At 42.1% G+C, this 19,296-nt stretch overlaps 1 protein-coding gene across 1 annotated transcript; it reads left to right on the forward strand.

Moving 5' to 3' along the window:
* Positions 1-652: 652 nt before the first annotated feature.
* On the forward strand, positions 653-18,017 carry CASS4 (Cas scaffold protein family member 4). The gene is made up of 7 exons (XM_054391726.1): positions 653-664; positions 7,922-8,350; positions 11,663-11,767; positions 12,737-12,886; positions 14,673-16,007; positions 16,842-16,901; positions 17,604-18,017. Exons 1-7 carry the CDS (start codon positions 653-655, stop codon positions 18,015-18,017), a joined length of 2,505 nt encoding a protein of 834 aa, XP_054247701.1.
* Positions 18,018-19,296: the final 1,279 nt, after the last annotated feature.

Consider the following 19,296-nt stretch of genomic DNA (forward strand, 5'->3'; position numbering starts at 1 on the left):
AGTTTTAAATAACACCATTATTTAATAAAATTATATTTTTTTTTTTTTTTAATGATCAAAGAAACAGCCACCTTCAGCTACAGCTTTTCTGTTCAGGTTTTCTGTCTCTGAAGAGCAAGATTATTTTGCAGTGATTTCCATAACTGTACAAGAGGTCAGTTTTCCAGAGACCTGAACATGAACATTTCAAAGTCTGTCAAATCATTCTTAAGTTTTAAAAAAAAAAAGCAGGAGTAATAAAGGATGCTGCAAAAATGCTTCCAAATCCATCCCTGACTTTCTGGTTCAGCCTCAGTGCCCTGTGTTTTCTGTTAAGATGCAGCTGTAAAGCAGAACAGGCATTTCCCAGAGGTCTGCAGGAGGGACATCTGTGTGTCCAGGCCCTCATTAGCATCAGCAGCTGCAGGCCAATGGCACCGTGCAGATAATTTTGCTACGTAATTAGCTCCCTTCGTTCCCAATAGCTGCTCTCCTCTGGGGCTCCCAGTGAATACAGCAGGAGGTGGAAGGAGGCTGAGCATTTATCCTTCAGGCTTCTAGCCAGGCTCTTCAGTGCTTCTGCTTGATCCACTGGACTGGGAAAGGAAAGATTAGTGGAGACCTTATCCTCCTCCTTAGGTGATGGAGTAACAAAGAAATAGGAGACAACAAAATGAAGGTCAATGTAAGTACTAGATTATTTTATTTCTATTGCAGTTACTTTAATGGCTTTACTTATCTCATTTGTAGCAGAACTGTGGATATTGTAAGATCTGTGTCGGGATCCCTTTTCAAAGTGTGCTGCTGATCTTAGTTGCACACTACTAGCAGAGCACATGATCTTAACTTTTAAAATATGATTAAAATTAAGCTAAAAAATTACTTCATCAGGAACAGCAGCAAGGTTGAGGACAATAAAATTTTGTACCATACTTACCAAGCAGTAAAATCCTTATTAAACAGTAACTACCCTGGCTGGTCACTAGGACACCCCTTGCTTTCCATATTGTCTTGGAAATAGTGAGTTTCAGTGATTAACATTTGACCTATCTGTTACCTCAAAAAGACGATGTGTTTTGCACTGATAACTAGAAAATGAGTAACGGGAAGGTTTCAACAACTTGAGTCACTTTGGTGAAGAAAATGTCAAGCAATTTGAGTATGAGCTGTGTGAACCTGGGAAAGCTTGTGCACTCTAGGACAAGGACTGATCATGTCCTGCAGTGCTCTTTGCAGGGAGAACTGAACCTCAGAATGGGAAAGGAGTGGTGGCAGTTTAATTTCTAGGACATAATGCTCTTCTCTTGGAGGAGGGAGAAACAAATGGAAGGATCAAAACTGTTTTGTAGTTCGCTGTTAATGTTTTTGCCCAGGCTTCCAGATCAGCACACACACAGATGCTGAGCGTTAGCTTGCTTTGTGCTAGGCAGGATTTCCCTAGCTGTGAAGCTCCCTGACTCTCAGCCTGACCTTACAGCTGATCTCTGGCAGCTGCGACTCGGGCATGGTCACCATATGCCCTGTGTTAATGACAGGGGAAGGGCCAATGCACAGCTGTGCACGGGAGTGGGGATGTACAGTGGTGGTTAGGGCAGGTCATAGCCCATCCACTTATTTTCCCAGAGAAATTATAACATTTCAGATAAATGCAAATTTGTCCAAAAGGGTGGACTTTAAAAGGAATTGACGTTTTTTGGTCAGATAGCTGCAATGAGAGAGCAAGAGGAAGCAGCAGTCTTTGGGAGTTGTGGTGCTGCTGCTGATTCATTATGAATCAGAGAACACCCACCCTGAGCCTCTGCCTCTTCAGTTGCTGTCACTTCTGCCACGGCTAGGGAATTAGCAGAAACTTGGCCCCAGGTCAGCTGGGATACAGGAACAGCATCTTGTCGTGTTTCTGCACCCAGGAGGAAGGATACACAGCAGTCACTGCAAATGACAAATTTACAATGTGCTTCTGACAAGCTGTCCTAGGAATTTGTTGCCTGTTCTCTGGGCAGGCAGAGGAAGGAGAGTAAAGATTCTGCTCCAGAGATTCTATGCAGCATCTATTGCTTAGGAGACAAAAGGGGAAAACATGCTCATCAGAACTCTCCATACCTTTAAATCCATGTTTGGAAATAAACATTGTAATAAAATGTAATTAAGACACTAAAAGGTTTAGAAAGTCAAACTACAGTAATTTGGTGCATATGGGCAAAACTCTCTGGGTGTTAGTAAGAACCAAACCCCCATTCATAGAATCATAGAATCAGGGTTGGAAGGGACCACAAGGATCATCTAGTTCCAACCCCCCTGCCATGGGCAGGGACACCTCACACTAGATCAGGCTGGCCAGAGCCTCATCAGGCTGGTGTTAAACACCTCCAGGGATGGGGCCTCAGCCATCTCCCTGGACAACCCATTCCAGGCTCTCACCACTCTCATGGGGAAGAACTTCTTCCTCACATCCAGCCTGAATCTACCCACTTCCAGCTTTATTCCATTCCCCCTAGTCCTATCACTACCTGATATCCTAAAAAGTCCCTCCCCAGCTTTCTTGGAGGCCCCCTTCAGATACTGGAAAGCCACAATAAGGTCACCTTGGAACCTTTTCTTCTCCATTCCTATTCAGTTATTTTAATATCAGGACGTAGGAATTTATTTTTCCTCAAACCTGGGCATGAGACCAAACATGCAGAAATGCTATGAATGGGAATGAAATCCTAATCACACTGAAAACAGGGGAAGTGTTCAGCTGGTTTTAACACAGATAGAATTAGATTAAGTACATTTGTGGAGGAAAGAGAGTCTGGGGAAAATTAATAGAACCAGCTTGTAATTCCCACCCTAATGGGTGGGAATTAGGCACCCCTGCCTAATGGCACAATGCACAATATTTAAGTGGTTCTGCTGAAGTTTAATAACTGGTTATTCTCTATTTTAACAACTGATCCGACTGTTCAGCATTTAAAACCTTATCATTGATGCCTGGTTCCACCCTCTAAAAATCAATTAACCCTTGAATAGGCAATAAAAGCAAGTCCTGACATTGCTTTCTTGATGAAGCTCATACAAAAAAAAAAAAAAATCTGAAACTTTTGTATAACAAGAACACTGATATTCCAAAACATACCCCCAGAAAAATGGATGTTTGCCATGTGAACTCTGTCAACAATTAACTGAATTAGGCAAAACTTAAATCGACTCAACCTGGTCTAGCATTTAAAAGAGACTTCTCTGAGAAGCATATTCCCAGCTAAGGAGGCAATGGAGAATGTTTATTTCTCCAGCTTTGTTCAGAGGTGAAGAGATTAACTGGAAACAGTTCTGTAAACATGTCAGAGGGTGTCACTGATGCATGAACATAACTGTTTAGCAAACACAACCCGCTGCCTTTAGTTGTATCTTTTCCTTCTCCTCAAATATTTTGTCTCATTTTTCTGCAGTAAAATGCTTACAGACCCTTTTTTTTTTTTAATGTGCAAAACACAGCTGAAAAAGATTTGTCTTCATCCGCACAAAAACAAACAAACAAATCCAACAACAAACCCAATGATTAAAAGTATCTCTTCTCATTCAGATTATTTTAATAGGGTTTGAGAAGCAAGTTTAGGACAACAGGGGGTTTGGGTTGTTTTTAATTTGAAATGATGTGAACTACTACAGTACCTACATATCACATGAATTGGAGTTTCCAAATACAAGGAAGGAGAGTAGAGAAATTATTCTGGCAGACTTGCAGGGAAGATGCTCAGATTATCATTTGATAATGATGAAGGATTTTTCTACCAGCAGTTGAATATCTTTTATGAGAGCATATTGAGGTCTTCCTATTGATTGTATTGATTGTATGGGCTGAGCATTGAGACTAGGATAGTCTCCACCTAGTAATAGTGGAGTTTTTGCCATAGCACAGATGTCTGTGACGTACATAGAGCACAGGTATCAGGCTGTGTGAGTAGTTCTGGTTTGAGGTTATAGCATTTTATATTACAGAATTACACATTAGCAGTTTTAGTGACTCAGTTAAAATCTTTCCCTTAATTAATAAACATGAGACATGAGTTAACAGCTTCATTCTGAAGACTCCCAGGGGCTGTCAGGTTTTGTAGTGGGAGTGTTGCTGGATAGACAAATAATAAAAATGAGAAAAGCCTGCTTTTTAGGGAGAGTTGCCATCTTAACATCCAATATGCAATAAAAGGAGACACTTCAGCTGCACAAGAACTTCCCTGCACATCAAAGTTAACTGAGCCTGTGTTACCAGAAGTTTCATCTGTGGATCCACTCAGTATGGTTGGTTCAATATATGTGGTCAATTTGCTTTGCCCTAAGGAGGTCATGAACTCTGCATGGGGTAAACAATGTCTCCAGGAGAGGTTACAGAGGATGCAACCTCTGTTTTCTAAGTCTGTGCTCTTGCAATCTTCTCAGTGAGAGAAGGGCAACAGCACTGTCTGCTGAGGTGCTTTCTCATGAGGTGATGAAACAGCTTTTAAGACGTTCTTTGTCTGAGGAGATTTTTTCAGGGCTGCTGACAGGGAAGAAGCAACAAACGTCAAAGAAGGAAAACCACTTTGATGTCATCTGTGTTGCTTTAGCTCTTGCTAATGTTGGTTATTGTAAGGACACACTAATGAGATCACATAAAATAAGGAAGAACTATACACAGCTGGCCCTGGATGGCATCTTGTGGATGATAGCTTTAGACAGCCAGCTTCCGCTCCTCTGGTAATAAAGAAAAAATGCAGACCCCACTGGCCCCAAAGCACAGCTTCCTCCTAGCTGAGCATCCCTTAAGGTCTCTGTGATCCTGGGAATGCAGTGGTTGTTTACAGTTAATGGCAGGTCAGAGATACTTCTGCTTACATGATAGAAAGAGGCTGCCACAGTGATTCTTTACATATGTCTTATACAGCTGAAAGTGTAAATAGGGCCTGAATTCTGACAAATATCCACACATTAGATGAGCCAGAGCCTGCACTACAAAAAACCTCACTCCACCTAACTGGAGTTGGTTTTGGTAGACCTTAGCTACCTATGCTGTCAGATAAAGCACTCAACCTGCCTTAAACCTCCTGTATTTTTGTCTATAAAACTGTTCCTACTGTTACTTGGATCACAAAAGCAATTGGCTAGGGTAGATTCTCTTAAATGTGTCTCAGAAAATGAGATTTCTTTGGAAAGTGAATTGGAACAGCTTTGGCATCCAGTGCTTTCTCATTAACTCTATTGCTTAACATGAGCAGATGGAACCCATAAGGTGTTGAGGAACAGAGCTGCCTGTGGGCTGGCTGATGGTAAGGGACAGGGCACAGATGACACACTGGTGGTTCCTTACCCCACCTCACAGTGCATTGGTTTACTCCCCATAGCCATACCCTCCTCATACCACCTCAAACTGCACTAGAGAATGAACCAATCTGCAGCAAGCTCTTTACTGTCAGAAATGCAGCACTTCCCAGTACCAAAGCTCATTTAACACTTGCAGCACATCCTACCAAAGAGCTAAACATATCAGATGGGTACTGGTAGGCATTGCTGTGAGCTTGCCACAGTCTGAAACATCTGGTTCAGTATCCTGGGCTAATACTTGTTGAATCCACAGCTGGGACTCCTAAAAACTAATGGAGCTTATAGGAATAGTATTGTCTACATTCCTTTGGCGATAACACTGCATAAAACAGATGCTTCACAGGCTCTTCCACACCAGTCCTGGTGCAGTTAAGTCCTGAGAGGCTGGGTGAGCAACCAGAATTTTTTGAAAAGAAACAAGAAATAAAAGGGACTTCCTAGTCCTGTATTTGTGTTGGTGCAACCGGGAAGGACATCTTGTTGTCTAATGCACTAGACAGGCTCAGTTCCTGAGTTCAGGCTTCCTGGCTCTGCCACCAATTTCCTGCATGTGCCTGGATAAGACTCTTAATGTTTGTTTGCTAAAAGTGGTGAGTGTCCCTCTGCCCATCCTCTTTGTGGTCTGCCTTTCAGCGGGTTTGTACAGCATCCAACAAGGGAACAAATGTTATGCTAGATCTCAATAATAATAGGAAAAATTTCCTTTTTGATCCAAGTGCAATGAAGTGTGGAGCCATAGTGATGTCTGGACTGGGCTTGGGTGGGATTCCTGGAGGCTTGACTTCAACACAGGTGGTTCACAGCATTTGGCATTGTCCAAATAGAAAGCAGACTCCTGTGGTCAAGGCAAGAAGGCTGTTTTAACCAGGCTAGGACATAAGGTAAATGGGACTGTTGTCCGTTTCTGGCAGCTGCTGATGGACAAGCCCATGTATCATGAAAAGGCCATTGTTCGTGGACACCCTGAGGAAGAAATGCATGCTGCTAACAACAGGTCCTACTTATCAGCTGAGCTGACAACTTGGTTTTCTTCTGCTGCGACTTCAAGCCAGCTGTTGCTTTACAGCAAATGCTCTGGACAAAAATACAAGGCATCACGTTTCCTATTTGGGTGCTCTCTCTTTGGACATGACTTGCACTTTCTGATAAACTAACACTGAAATGCAGCCAGTATCCCACTGCCTGGGAAGCAGGCAGTCTTATTTTGAAGCTGAAAGCAAATGGTGGCTTGTGCTGAAAAACACTACATCCCTCTGCTTACTGCAGATGGGGTTTGACTAGATGACCTTTTGGAGGTCCCTTCCAACCCAGGCCATTCTATGATTCTGTGATCCACATCCCTCTCTACTCTTTGCACAAATGCCCCAAGCAGCTACCTGCTGCTACTCCTTTTCACACTGTTAACTGTCATCTTGTAATGAGTAAGCAAGTACCCAAAATAAACATGCTGAAAATAAAATGTGGTGATCTACACAGTCATGATTGTCAGAAATGTGTGGGATTCAGATGAGGCAGGTTGGCTGCCCTGTGATGAAGAAGCTGGAAGATATGAATATTTGTTCTCTCAAAGATTTTTCTTTCATCTTAAGAAAGTAACTTACTCTGTTCTTCCTTGGTTTCCCGTCTAAAAAAAAATTATGAAAAGAGCACTCTATGAAGATGTTGAAAGATATACTGGAGAGGGGGAAAAAAAGTATTCAGCTACAGGTAATGTCTATGTGATGGGGAGAAACAGACACTGTTTCAGGCATGCTTACCTGAAAATAAGCTCACAAACACACTGGCCTGCTGTGAAGAGTTAGGAGCCAACAGATGTATTTGCATGGTGTCACTGTGTGCGTAGGTAGATTTTTTTCCTGAGCTAACGTATCACAGAAATCCTTAACCTGGGATGCTCAGTAGGATCCAGCTTTCCAGTCTGAGGTGGATGTGGACACAGTTAGCTGGAGTCTGGGTCTTCACAAGTACTGCAGCCCACCACTGCTACTCAGCAGCATTTCTGCCAGTGGGCACTTGTTAGTCCCTTGAGCTAATCAGAGGTTACTGAGAAGTCTGTCTGAAGTTGAAAGGAAAGAAAGTAAGGTTAGTTTGGGAATGTTGTTTGTTTGTTTTGCAGGTAAAAAATAATTAGCCTTTTTCGTGTGCAGTTGAAGTCCTCAGATAAATTGGGTAGCAGGCAGAAAGCATGAGGTCTAGATTTTTTTGGATGAATGATATATTTTCTCTGCTGCTTCTGACAAAGAATTCATGGACTGCCAATGGGAAAGTCATCTATTTTTCACAGAGGGACGTTACAAGTCTAAGCAAGGGACATTAGCAATGCTATTCAAGAGCCTTGGAGGAAAGGGTAGTAAAGAAATGTTACATTATTATTGTTATTATTATTTAGTTGTTGTTGCTACTGGTGGTGGTGTTATCCATTTCTTCACTGCACTGAACAGAGCAGGCACAGGCTGCAAGGATTTAACTCTCTGAAAACAATGAAGAAATATGAAAATGAGCGACCTTGAGTTAAACTGATATTAAGGTGGAGATAAACAGTGAACTGGAAACTAACACTTTTGTTGGTGTAACGGTGCAATGCTGGTGTTTCTTTTCTCTCCAGAACACCTTGGCCAAGGCACTCTACGACAACAAGGCAGAGTGCTCAGATGAGTTGGCCTTCCGCAAAGGGGACATCCTGACAGTTCTGGATCAAAACGTCACTGGCAGTGAGGGCTGGTGGAAATGCTCCCTCCATGGCAGGCAGGGTCTGGCCCCTGCTAACCGCCTTCAGCTTCTTGCTGCCTCTCAGGCTGTCCTGCTTCCTCCTTCCACCCAGAGTGACTCTGCAGAGTCACCAGTGGGCCAACAAAACATTTACCAGGTTCCATCCACACCCAAGCCTACTGTATCATCATCTACCTATGAGAAGATGGAGGGGTGGGTGAAATCTCCACCCAGGGTCTCTACTCTGCCTGCTCAAGGAATATATCAGGTACCAGCCTTGGCTGCACAGCTGCTTAGTGAAAGGACCAAAAGCTCAACAAGCCAGGTAAGCATATAAGCAGCTATAACAGTAACAAATAGTATTATTAAAACAATCATTGGGAGCAGGGAAACAATAAAGGTTATTGGCCTGAGCATTTCAGTGGAATTTGCAGCAAAGCCATTCTAATAAATGGTGTTTAGAAAACTCCCATCAATTCTGCTACATTTTATAGCACCATGTGAGAAACACTGCTCTGGGCAACCGATGAGAGACTCTGTATTCTGTAGTCCTTCACTTTTTTGACAGTTTAAAGCAGCTGTAAAATAAGACAGGAAGTAAAGAATATACCATTTGTTTGGAAGACTAGAAATTATTTACAAACCTAGCCCAAAGCTAAAATAACAAGACACAGAACTTTCTCCTCTGATGGTCCACAGCATGCATCCATCCAGATTCCTCTGGACACATGTGGGGGCTTTGCATCCATTTTGCACATCCTTTGCACAGGAAGGTGATTCATAATAAAGATCATCCCTTGCTGTATGATTGGTGCCCTTGGTCTGGTTTCTACTATTTTCAGCAAGCTCAGAATGCTGTTGGCACTTCCTCCTGCTACTCGAGGTTGTCGCTACTCTTGCACAAAGTAGCAGCACCTACTATGGACATGCTAGAGGGCACAGAGTTGGGTGCAACCTGAATCAATTTCTCTCCCAGACAGTTTTTCTGTTGCTGAGACTGTGATCACAGTTGTTTTGCATGAGTGCAGCCACCAATCCAGTTACAGTGAGAAACTGCAAACCTACCTTTCCAGGATTTCACTAGAGCTGCCTGGCCTGGCCTCTTTTTTCTCCCTGCTCCTTCTGCTGGGCATTCAAATAAAACTTGTAAATGGAAAATGTAGTTTGAATAAATGTTACATTAAGTGTCTTAACATTAGAACACTTGCACCTTCTTCAGCATAAAATGAACTGGGAATCTTTTATAATGAAACGTGAAGAGAGCAGGTGGAGTGGGAGTCCAAGTTTTTGTTCAGTCCCATGAGCTATTTGAGCCAGGGTGACTGTTTTTACTGTGTAAGAAAATCATGTCAGAAATGTTAATTGAGAAAGGAAAAGAAAGGATATTCGGCTCTGAACTGCTTTTAGGCTGATTTAATCATCATTTGATTTGTGAGACTCAGGTGGTTAGGTTTCATCCTGCTGTGCCAAAGACAAGTTATGAAAACTAAGGTTCTGGCTCCTTTGGTGTGACAGTGAGTATTGGAAAACAGACCAACTTGGTACATCTTCAGTGTTGGAAACACAATTTTCAGCACTGCAGCTGCATGTTCAGCTTTTGTGTACAATTACCATAACTGTACATTCAAAGTAATAGCTACAAAAACCCTGTTACACTTATTGTGACCTGATTTCTCCACATTCCTAACCCTAAGGAAGGCATTTTCAAATCCAATGTGAGGTTGACACTGTGCCAGCAAATCAGGCTGAAAATGTTACTCTTTGGCTATTCCTGTTTCTTGTCATGTCATGAGTTTATGTACCTAAGCCTTGTTTACTTTAAGAGAAAGAAAGGAAAAAAAAAAAAGTGCCAGCCTGTTTTTATTATTCAAAGGTTCAGATCTGCCTGAGCTGCCTCTTGCACTGTCACAGCTGTTGCTATACCAGCTGTACCACTGTGATCACGAGCCATATGCAGATGCATCAGGAGGCTCAGGAGCGCACAGCCTTTGTGAGTGCAGAATGAGCTACAGCACTCTGGACTGCCCCACACAGATCCAATGGGACAACTGGCAGAGTTCCTGGCATACTCAGCTGTCCTCTGAGCAGTTGGGTAGAGCCACTGCAAGGCTTCAAGGGAGCTGGTAGAAAGCAATTGAACAAAACAAAATCCCTCAAAGCTTGTGTGCTTCCACCCCGTAGAAAAGCCTCATCACTTCTGTTTTACTGTGACTGTACTGTAAAAATCAGTAAGATGAGTCCCTTTTTTTTGATGTATCCTGAGTAAGATTTGTCCATCTGGAAACAGACCTGACCTAAGGTTTCTTTGGACCACAGAATGGTTTGGCTTAGAAGGGACCTTAGAGATGATCTAGTTCCCCTGGCATTGGCAGGGACAGCTTCCACTAGACCAGGTTGCTCTCATCCAACCTGGAAGTGAACACCTCCAGGAAAGGGGCATCCACAACCTCCCTGGGCAGCCTGTTTCAGTGCCTCACCACCCTCACTGTCAAGAATTTCTTCCTAATATCCAGTCCAAATCTACTCTCCTCAAGCTTCAATCCATTCCCTCTCATCCTGTCACTTTCTTGATACCAGTTTTATCCTTTCTACTCGTGAAAGTCTTCTCCTTTTTGTTTCTGTTTGCAAGCAAGATGTTTCATATCACAGAGCACTCAGGGGGTTTGTATTCACTCTTCGTTCCCTTTCTTCAAATGACAGCTAAAAGCTTTAACAAGAAGCAGCAAACAGCTGTATAGCTGGAGTCTTGCCCCTCCACCATATTTCCCCGAAATTCAGTCACTACCACACTCATGATGGAGAGCAACCACCTCCAATTTTAAATAATTTACTGTCAGGCAGCAGTGTCTCTGTGGATCAGTAGTTTACAATACTCCATTTAGAAACCAGCTGCAGTGAGCCAGGCTAAACCCATGCTAAGTAAACAAAACTCCACAGTTTGGGGACTGATTTTTATGAAGTCCTTTCTCAACATTCATATTTTGGTATCTAATTGTTCCACAGATCTGGTCGTAGGTCTTAAAATTATGTTTTAAGCAAACAGAATTAGTCTGCAATTGACCTGAATAGTGTAATTCCCACATCAGACTTCTCTGCTCACAGAGCTGGACAGGATACCAAGGAAATTCTGTTTGCTCCTACCAAATTGAGTCAGTTTTTTGTAACTGCAGAATAACACACCTCAGCCTGTACCTTTTTGATACTCATACTACTAAATATGGTTTGATCTAATGACTCTGCGAGACTGGAGAAGTAGAAATTCCCCCACTTTCTTTTTTTCAGTGGTTCTGCTTTTGAGTAAAGATTTAAGTGATAACTGAAGCTGGATTTTCTCCAAATCCTTCCCCTCCCTTGGTTGGTACGGCAGATCACCTTGGATTTCTATGTGCTAATTCTTAAGTTATCTGAAATAAACCAGAAATGATGTCAAAGAAGAATTATTGGGAAAAAATACCATGCCTGCCTGTAAGGTCAGGTCCTGTCAATCGCCATCAGTGAAAAGCTGAAAGGTTTTTAATCACTTACAAGTGATGACTCTGAAGGTTGCCTATTCAGCTACTTAACATTTCAAAGATGTCCTGAGGTTACTCCTCAGCACAACTTTCTCATTATTTCTTTTTTTTTTCCCCCATAAAAGCATCTGTTTACTCTCCCGAGAGCATGCCGGGCTTCAGCCCCAAACATCAGGGGCGAGGTGTATGATGTTCCATCCACACAGCGCCAGGAGTCCTCACTCACACAGGTGAGTCCTGCCGTGCCTGTCCCTTGCAGCTCACACCCTGTAGGACCTCAGAATAGATTTTCAAGGCAAATTATAGCATTTCCCTGTTTGCTTTGTGCATAGCTTGGAAGAAACCCATGTGTTTTTAGGGAAGTTCAAAGCCTAGATCAGTTTCCTTTTGAATTTGTTAGAGGAATATGTCTTAAATTTGGTACATTTCTAATAAACACTTTCAGTTTTACCATTGCTGAGTTCCAGGGCACGGATGTATCAGTATCAGTGTCAATCTCTGCTTTCTACCAGGAAATGTACTTTGTCACCAAGTCATTTGATTGGAAAGAATACAAGATGTTTGCAGAACCCAAATGCCACCCACAGAACCCAAATGCCACCCACACAACCTGCCTCCTGGGCAACAAAACACAAGGCATTAGGTCACATAACCACAACGCACTCAGGGCGATGAGCTGGTTGCATTGAAGTTACATGACCTTGCTCTTGAAACCAGGCATCCCTGGGCGTAGTGAACATCACTCCCTTTCCTCTATGTCTCACTGCTGCTGGTGCAGGTCACCAGGATGGGACAGACACAAGGGCCCAGCTCCTCACCTACCATGCAAAGTTGTGTGTGTAGACTGGAGCATGTCTACAGAGCCTCCCTGGCAGCACCTGGCAGTGCAGAGTTGGGCTCACCCTAATTCATTTATTATCAAGTTATCCACAAACTTACTCACAGAAGTGGGGTGACTTCTGCTCAGACCCAAAGCCAAGCATGTCGCTGGCAGCTGCCTTGCACCACCTAGTGCCCACCACCCTCCATGCAGTGCTGCGGGAAGGTGCTCCAGCAGCTTTTCAGTCGGTTGAGTTTGACCCACATTGTCCAACAGGAGACACCCAGTGTATGACCTTAAAGATTCTGATTCCACCAAAGTCTTCAGCGGGGTCTAAAAAGGATTGAATTCAAAGTGTGGGGTTTTTCCCTCTGAACAGAGTGGTGTCACTCCACCCACCACACAGATGGGCTCTGCGCTGGTCAGATCCGCCGAGTGTTTCCAGGAAGAGCAGATGCAGCTTTACAAGATCCCACCCAGCCCAGAAAAGGCCAGAGGTGTCACCAAGAAAGATTCACCATCGGGCAATGTGAGTAAGACTTGTTGGACCCAAGAGAATAATCTCATTCTTATGACATTGGGCATGTGTCCTGAACCTCCCTTGAGATGATTGTGGGGACAAGACCAGGACAGCTTCAGTGCAGTACTTTATCCTTCATAAAAAAGAGACAAATACTGGCTGGCTCCTAGATAGTTAGGGTTGCAACCAGAACTGGGACTGCCACTATGTTTGCATCTGCTTTTTAAGACAGCAGGCAACAACATCTCTTGCCTTAACTTCTTTATATGACAGTGTAAAAAGCAATTCAATATGCTACATTCTTGAATGTCTGTCCCCATTCCATGGAGTACTCTCCTGCCACCTCTTTTGGGAGTGGAACACACCCTGCCTTTGGTGAGGGTTGGGCTTTCCATCTCTTCCCCACTGTTTAGCAAGCACTATCCTTGAAGGAAGGGTTAATCTGAAATTTCACAACAAAGAAAACACCTTCATAGAAACTCTTTATTAGTTGAATGCCACATTTTTTCATGTTTCTTGAATGGTTTTAGGATCCAGGAGAATCTTGGCAGGTCTTTAGCACACCTGCCCAGGGCAGAGTGCAGAATCTCAGGGCAGGCCATTCCAGCACAGGAAATCTGGATCTTCCTGGTTTTGTGGATTTAAAGAGAAGTGCTGTAGGTTCATGGATACCCCACCACTGGAGAAGCTAATTTTGCACAAAGCTTGTTAGGCAGCATCAGTAGGACTGTTGCTACCCAGAACTGGGGCACTGGCATATGAGAAATTGCTCACTAGAGTTGGCATTCCTGAGGTCTTCATGACTGTTAGCAATTGTACCAACCAGCTGCAACAGCCTGGGAGCAACTATCCTTTCAGAGATATGGTTTACTGTTGCTTCCAAAATTAAATTTTCTTAGAATTCTTTGTTCATGGACAATTTGGAAAATTATAGCTTTGGTCTGAAACACCCTTGTCAGGGCTCCCCTTCTTGCATACATTTTCTGCAAGCAGGGAACCCTAACCTGGCCAATTCTTCGTAAAATTCGCATTGCATAGTAGTACCTTCATCTGTTTCTTGTTGCTGCACACTCCCATAGTTCCTTGCACTCCCTCGTGCTTGTGCTTCAAGCTTGTAAGGTATCCAAACACAGTCTCTCCTGAAGTGCCTGTTAGTATTAGTCCGGATTTTCTTACACAAGAAGTGGTTCTGCTTTCACATTTTCCAGCTTAAACTTCAGCTGTACACACCAATACTTTCAAGGCACTGGGAAAGATCTGTATCCATCTCAGCAAACCTGTATCAAGTAAAAATTTAAACTCATTGCAGTTGAGAATAGTCAGTGGTGCTTGTTGGTGATTTTTTTTTTTTTCCCCATCAGGGTATGCATATAACTAGGGCTGAGGATACTGGAAAATCAAGTGTTTTCTTATATAGACACTAATCAAATCTTACCTCCTTCATTCTGTAGAACTGAGTGTTTAATGCTGCCTACTAATAAACTGGCATCTCACTTTTCTTGTAGCCATTCTAGAAAACTATGAGTTTCCCAACCCCAAAGGAGCCAGGAAAGAGCCTACAGATTTCACTGGCTGGGGACAGTGCTGTATGATTTAATCACCTGTGCTCAAAACAGTTTAACCTCCATATGAGCAGCTTGTACATTTTAGAAAGAAATAAAAACTATGGGCTAGCCTTTCCATGGTGCAGTTCCAGTGACATTACTGGAGTTGCATACATTTACTGAGAATTCATTTTTGTTTCTCATTTCTCGTCTAAAACAATGTTTTACAAATCCTGTGTGCTCTGTTCTAGTTATACGATATCCCTCCCAAAAGAGAAACTGATGCTTCAGAAAATGAATCTCAGAAGAAGCGCTGGGGCCATTACAATACCTTGCCAAATCCACGGAAGTCAGAATGGATTTATGATATTCCAGTGTCACCAGAAAAAATGGGATTAAAACAAACCCCTTCTGGCCATTCCTTGGAGAAGCAGATGCTGTATGACACACCACCTGCCAGGTACAAGGTGCTAACAACAAACACTGAAGCCAAAGTTGCAAATCAGCAGTTATATGATATTCCACCCACACAACGGAAATTAACCTTTCCAGATATCCATCTCTATGATGTTCCATCCTCAAGGGACGTGCTCCTTTTGCCACAAAATGGTACCTGTGACGTACCCTCAAGTCTCCTGGCTCCAAAGGCTGAGAATCAGACCTCTGAAGAGAATGTGTATGACATTCCAAAAGGTTTGCCCACCGCTATGCAGTCTAAGAGAGATATGGAAAAACCCAGTGATAGTTCTGGTGACCAAGCATACAGTATTCCTCCACAGATCTCAAGAGATGCCAAAATAGAACAAGACAGATTATCTGTTTCAAGTGTGGACAGCAAAAGCAGCACACTCTCTACATCCTCAAACTCTTCTGCTGAGTCTTTTTCTATGTCATCATCAGAAGAGCCTGCCAGAGAAATTAAACTGGATCTTGATGTAGCCATAGAGACAGTGACTAGGTTGCAGCACAGCGTATCCAGCTCGGTTGCAAGTTTAATGATCTTTGTGAGCAGCAAATGGAGATTACAAGAACACCTAGAGAAAAGCATTGAAGAAATCCATCGAGCAGTTGATCACATAAAAGTATCACTGGGAGAATTCTTGGCCTTTGCTCAAGTCATAAAGGTAAATGCCTCTTCCTTGACTGATAACAACCTTCAGACTAGAATTAAAAAACAGTTAGAAATTCTTACGAACTCATTCAAAATTTTAACAGAAACAAGAGAAGCTCTGAACAATTGCAACTGGTCACTAGAGGCTCTGGTCCTCAAGAAACCTCAGAACAACCCAGATGATCTTGATCGCTTTGTGATGGTAGCCCGCACACTCCCAGATGACATCAAGAGGTTTGTTTCCATCATCATCGCCAATGGAAAGCTCCTCTTCAGAAAGAATGAGAAGACACAAGAAATGAAGCAACCAAAAGTGAACCCAGAATACAAAATGGCAAAACAAATCACATTGCCAAGAAGAATTGAAATAGATTCACTTCAGAGAAATACTCCTGAGAAACCCAGCCAAAGTCAGGTCTCTTCTGAGAAATCAAAAGAAAATGCCACTGAGGACTGTGATTATGTTCAGTTGCAGGTCAGTGTAACTGGATTTTGCTAGTTGTATTCTTGGTTATTTAGCAGACATTAAGCTATTAGCACTACGTTATCTTTATGCTAACCTTCCTTTATTATTACTAGTGCCAAATACAGCTCATGCTGCTTCCTATTTTCCAGGCTTCACATGAATTCAGGATTTTGTTAAAGTGCTAGGTGGCACACATAGAGTGATCAGTAATTTTAAGTAAGAAAGAGAACTGGCAGTTGAGAATTTACCCAGCAAGCAATGTGAAAAGATATTTAGCTTGCCTGTTTACATTCATTTGAGAAACAGCCTTTAGCTGGGGATTAACAATTTGTTTCTTCTGTTTTGACCAGCAGTTCTCTTCTTGCTGGTATATGTTGTTGGTTTGACTCCGGCATGACTGTGTAAGAGGTGCTAACTTTCAAACGTTAGGTGCATCGGAAAGCATGCTTTTGCAGAAAATGTTGATTTGACAAATTTAACTCACACTGCGACTTACCAAGTTTATTAGTTGGAATACTTTTGGATGTTTATTAGAGTCATTCTCCTTAGAATTGCTGAAACATCTGGAAAAAAATGCAGTTCTCTTGGTTTCACAAAGAAACACTGGCTTGTCCTTAGAATTTGGGAAATGTTAGTTTCAGTCTCAGATCTTGCAGGATCAGACACTAAAGTTTTAGCAGGAGAAAACCTAGAGTCACTTTTAATAAGTGTACCATTGTTGTCTCTAGCATGAAGGCTGCATAGCAAGGAGGTGTTTCCCTCTGAAATAAGAGAAAAACACATTTATATTTAAATATTTTATGTAAACCATTTCACCGTTGCTTTCATTTTGATTTTTATCAGGCACAGAAAGTAATTTCAGATAAAGAAGTAACAAAGAGGAGTACAGATTCAAAACCACAGGTATTTCTAATTATGAAAACTAATATTTATGAACACTTCTAGTCTCTCATTTCTGTGCATGCTAAAACTCAAAATAATTTCCATTTGGACACACCTATCTGTATAGATAGATCTATTTGTTTTCTCATAGTTCATTTTCTCAGAACTAGTTCTGAGAATTACTACTGAAAACCTGTGCAAAACAGTCTTTTTCCTCAAATGTAACAAAGCACTGCACTTTAAAGTCATACTATTTATTTACTTGCCTTTGTGTATCATTTGGGATAAGGCTGTAAGAAGATTTCAAAACATCTTGCCCTGGTGTAAGGGCAGATTCTTCTTATTGTGCAGTTTTAATCATTCATAACCCTCAGAAGTCAGCACCATTAAGGATCAAGTCTGAATGTTCTGTACAATCTGAAAGCTTGAAATTCAGACTGCAATAAAGGTTTGGTGTTCAGCACTTTGTGTGCTATCCATTATTAAAATCGTTTTCAGTGAAATTTGTTTAGGGAGAAAAAAGGCAATTTGGGAGAAAATACCAATTTGATTTCCAGTACTTTGTGGAAAGAGAGATTACTGTAAAAGACTACTAGGCTGGGGTGATTTGGAGACTATTAACTAACAAAACTACCTGTAAGTGAAGAAACATGTAGAATACAAGGCAGAGCCAGTAAAGAAACAATCAGTGTGCTGAGCCTCTCTTTTTTAACCTTTTCCCAGGTTTTGCCATCTGCAAAGCAGGCTGTAATTCAGAGCAACCCAGACTCTGCAAAGAAAATCCCTCTCTCAGAGCACTGTAAGCTGTGTTTTGCTGCACTGCACAAGGCAATTGGTGTATTTACTAGTAGTCTAAGCAATGACCAGCCACCCGAAGTCTTCATATCCCACAGCAAACTGATCATTATGGTGGGACAAAAGTTGGTGGATTCTCTCTGCCAGGAAACTCGAGAAAGAGATGCTCGGAATGATGTTCTCCACAGGAGCAGCCGGTTTTGCAGCCTCTTGAAGAATCTAGCTCTTGCCACCAAAAATGCTGCAATACAATATCCCAGTGCAGATGCCATGAGGGAACTTCAACATCAGACTGAGGAGCTCTTTAAGTACACGCAGCAGTTCAGAGCAATAATGGCATGAAAGACTCTTTGCTGTTTCTACAAATTCTTAGCAAAATTGTTGGTGCTTAGGTGCGTTGCAGCCAAGGGGGGCAAAAGCAGCTCAGTGACCTGCAAGAATTCCTGCTGGCCAGTTCCCTGGGTGATGGTGCCATTTGAGCAGACAAAATTTCACACGACAGCAGATGCAGAAGAAAATCTGTAAACAAAAATTTGTACTTTCTTCTCCATTGTCCAGATCCTGCCTGGAAATGTCATCATCATAGTGGATGGACAGGAATGTTTGCTGTGTATTAGAGCAAATTTATTTTATTACCTGGGTGTTTTCTTGGGGTTGGTTTGTTTGTTTGTTGTTGTTTTGTTTGTTTGGTTTGGGGGGTTTTTGTTTGTTTGTTTGTAATTTCTATAGAGGTCAGATAACTACATTTTTTCTTTTTCTTTCTTTTCTTTTTCTTTCTTTTTCTATTTGGGAATGTAAAGCATCTTTTTACATTGTGCTGTACAATGTTCTGTAACTTATGATATCCCATAATCATTTATTCAAAATTTATGATTACCTTTAAAAAAAACCAACAAAACAGCTACAAAGCTTTTTTTTATTTTTACTATACAAATGCAGTGAATGAATTATGGGAGAAAATATCTGACAGGTGCTACATGTAGCTAGAAGTTAATGAAAAATATTTCAGCAAGTAACTGGGCACAGAGGAAAACTGACTTGGAGGAGTCCCAGCTCCTGGTAAATCTGCTGGGAGCATACCTCAGTCATCTCTGTCATGGCCTGAAGCTGTTCAGAGCATTGCTCCAACTGAAACTGTGTATTTTAGTCACTGATCACGCAGAGGCTTTGGACAAGCTCTTCCTACAGACTGGAAAGCTGATGTTATTCCTCACTGGGCACCCACAGCACCCACAGTGGTGAGGCTGCCCAGGAATTCTCAGCCCAGCCCTTGCTGTGTTGGTCTGCATAGTGCATGAACTTTATCCTCAGACATGCTGGATATGAACCAGAACCACGATGAAGGCCCTGTAACCATGCTGGTGGCGTGTTTGTATGCTTGTTGTTTGTATTATTTATTTTAAAGTCTGTTTCTGAAAATTCAAAGTCTGTCCTTTCTTGGCAATGTTGTACCTGTCTTTGCCCTGAAAATGGACAATTAGTTCTGTGAGTAGCTACAGCTAATTCGCACTGCACCAGTGCACATACTCTGTGGAAAAACAGCTCCCTCATCTTCCCCCGTGGTATTTTTACTCGGCAGTCACCGTGTTTCATACAGTTATTTAAACGTCAGCATATATAA

The sequence above is a fragment of the Indicator indicator genome, chromosome 24 (assembly GCF_027791375.1).
Source record: "Indicator indicator isolate 239-I01 chromosome 24, UM_Iind_1.1, whole genome shotgun sequence".
NCBI classification, from domain to species: Eukaryota; Metazoa; Chordata; class Aves; order Piciformes; family Indicatoridae; genus Indicator; species Indicator indicator.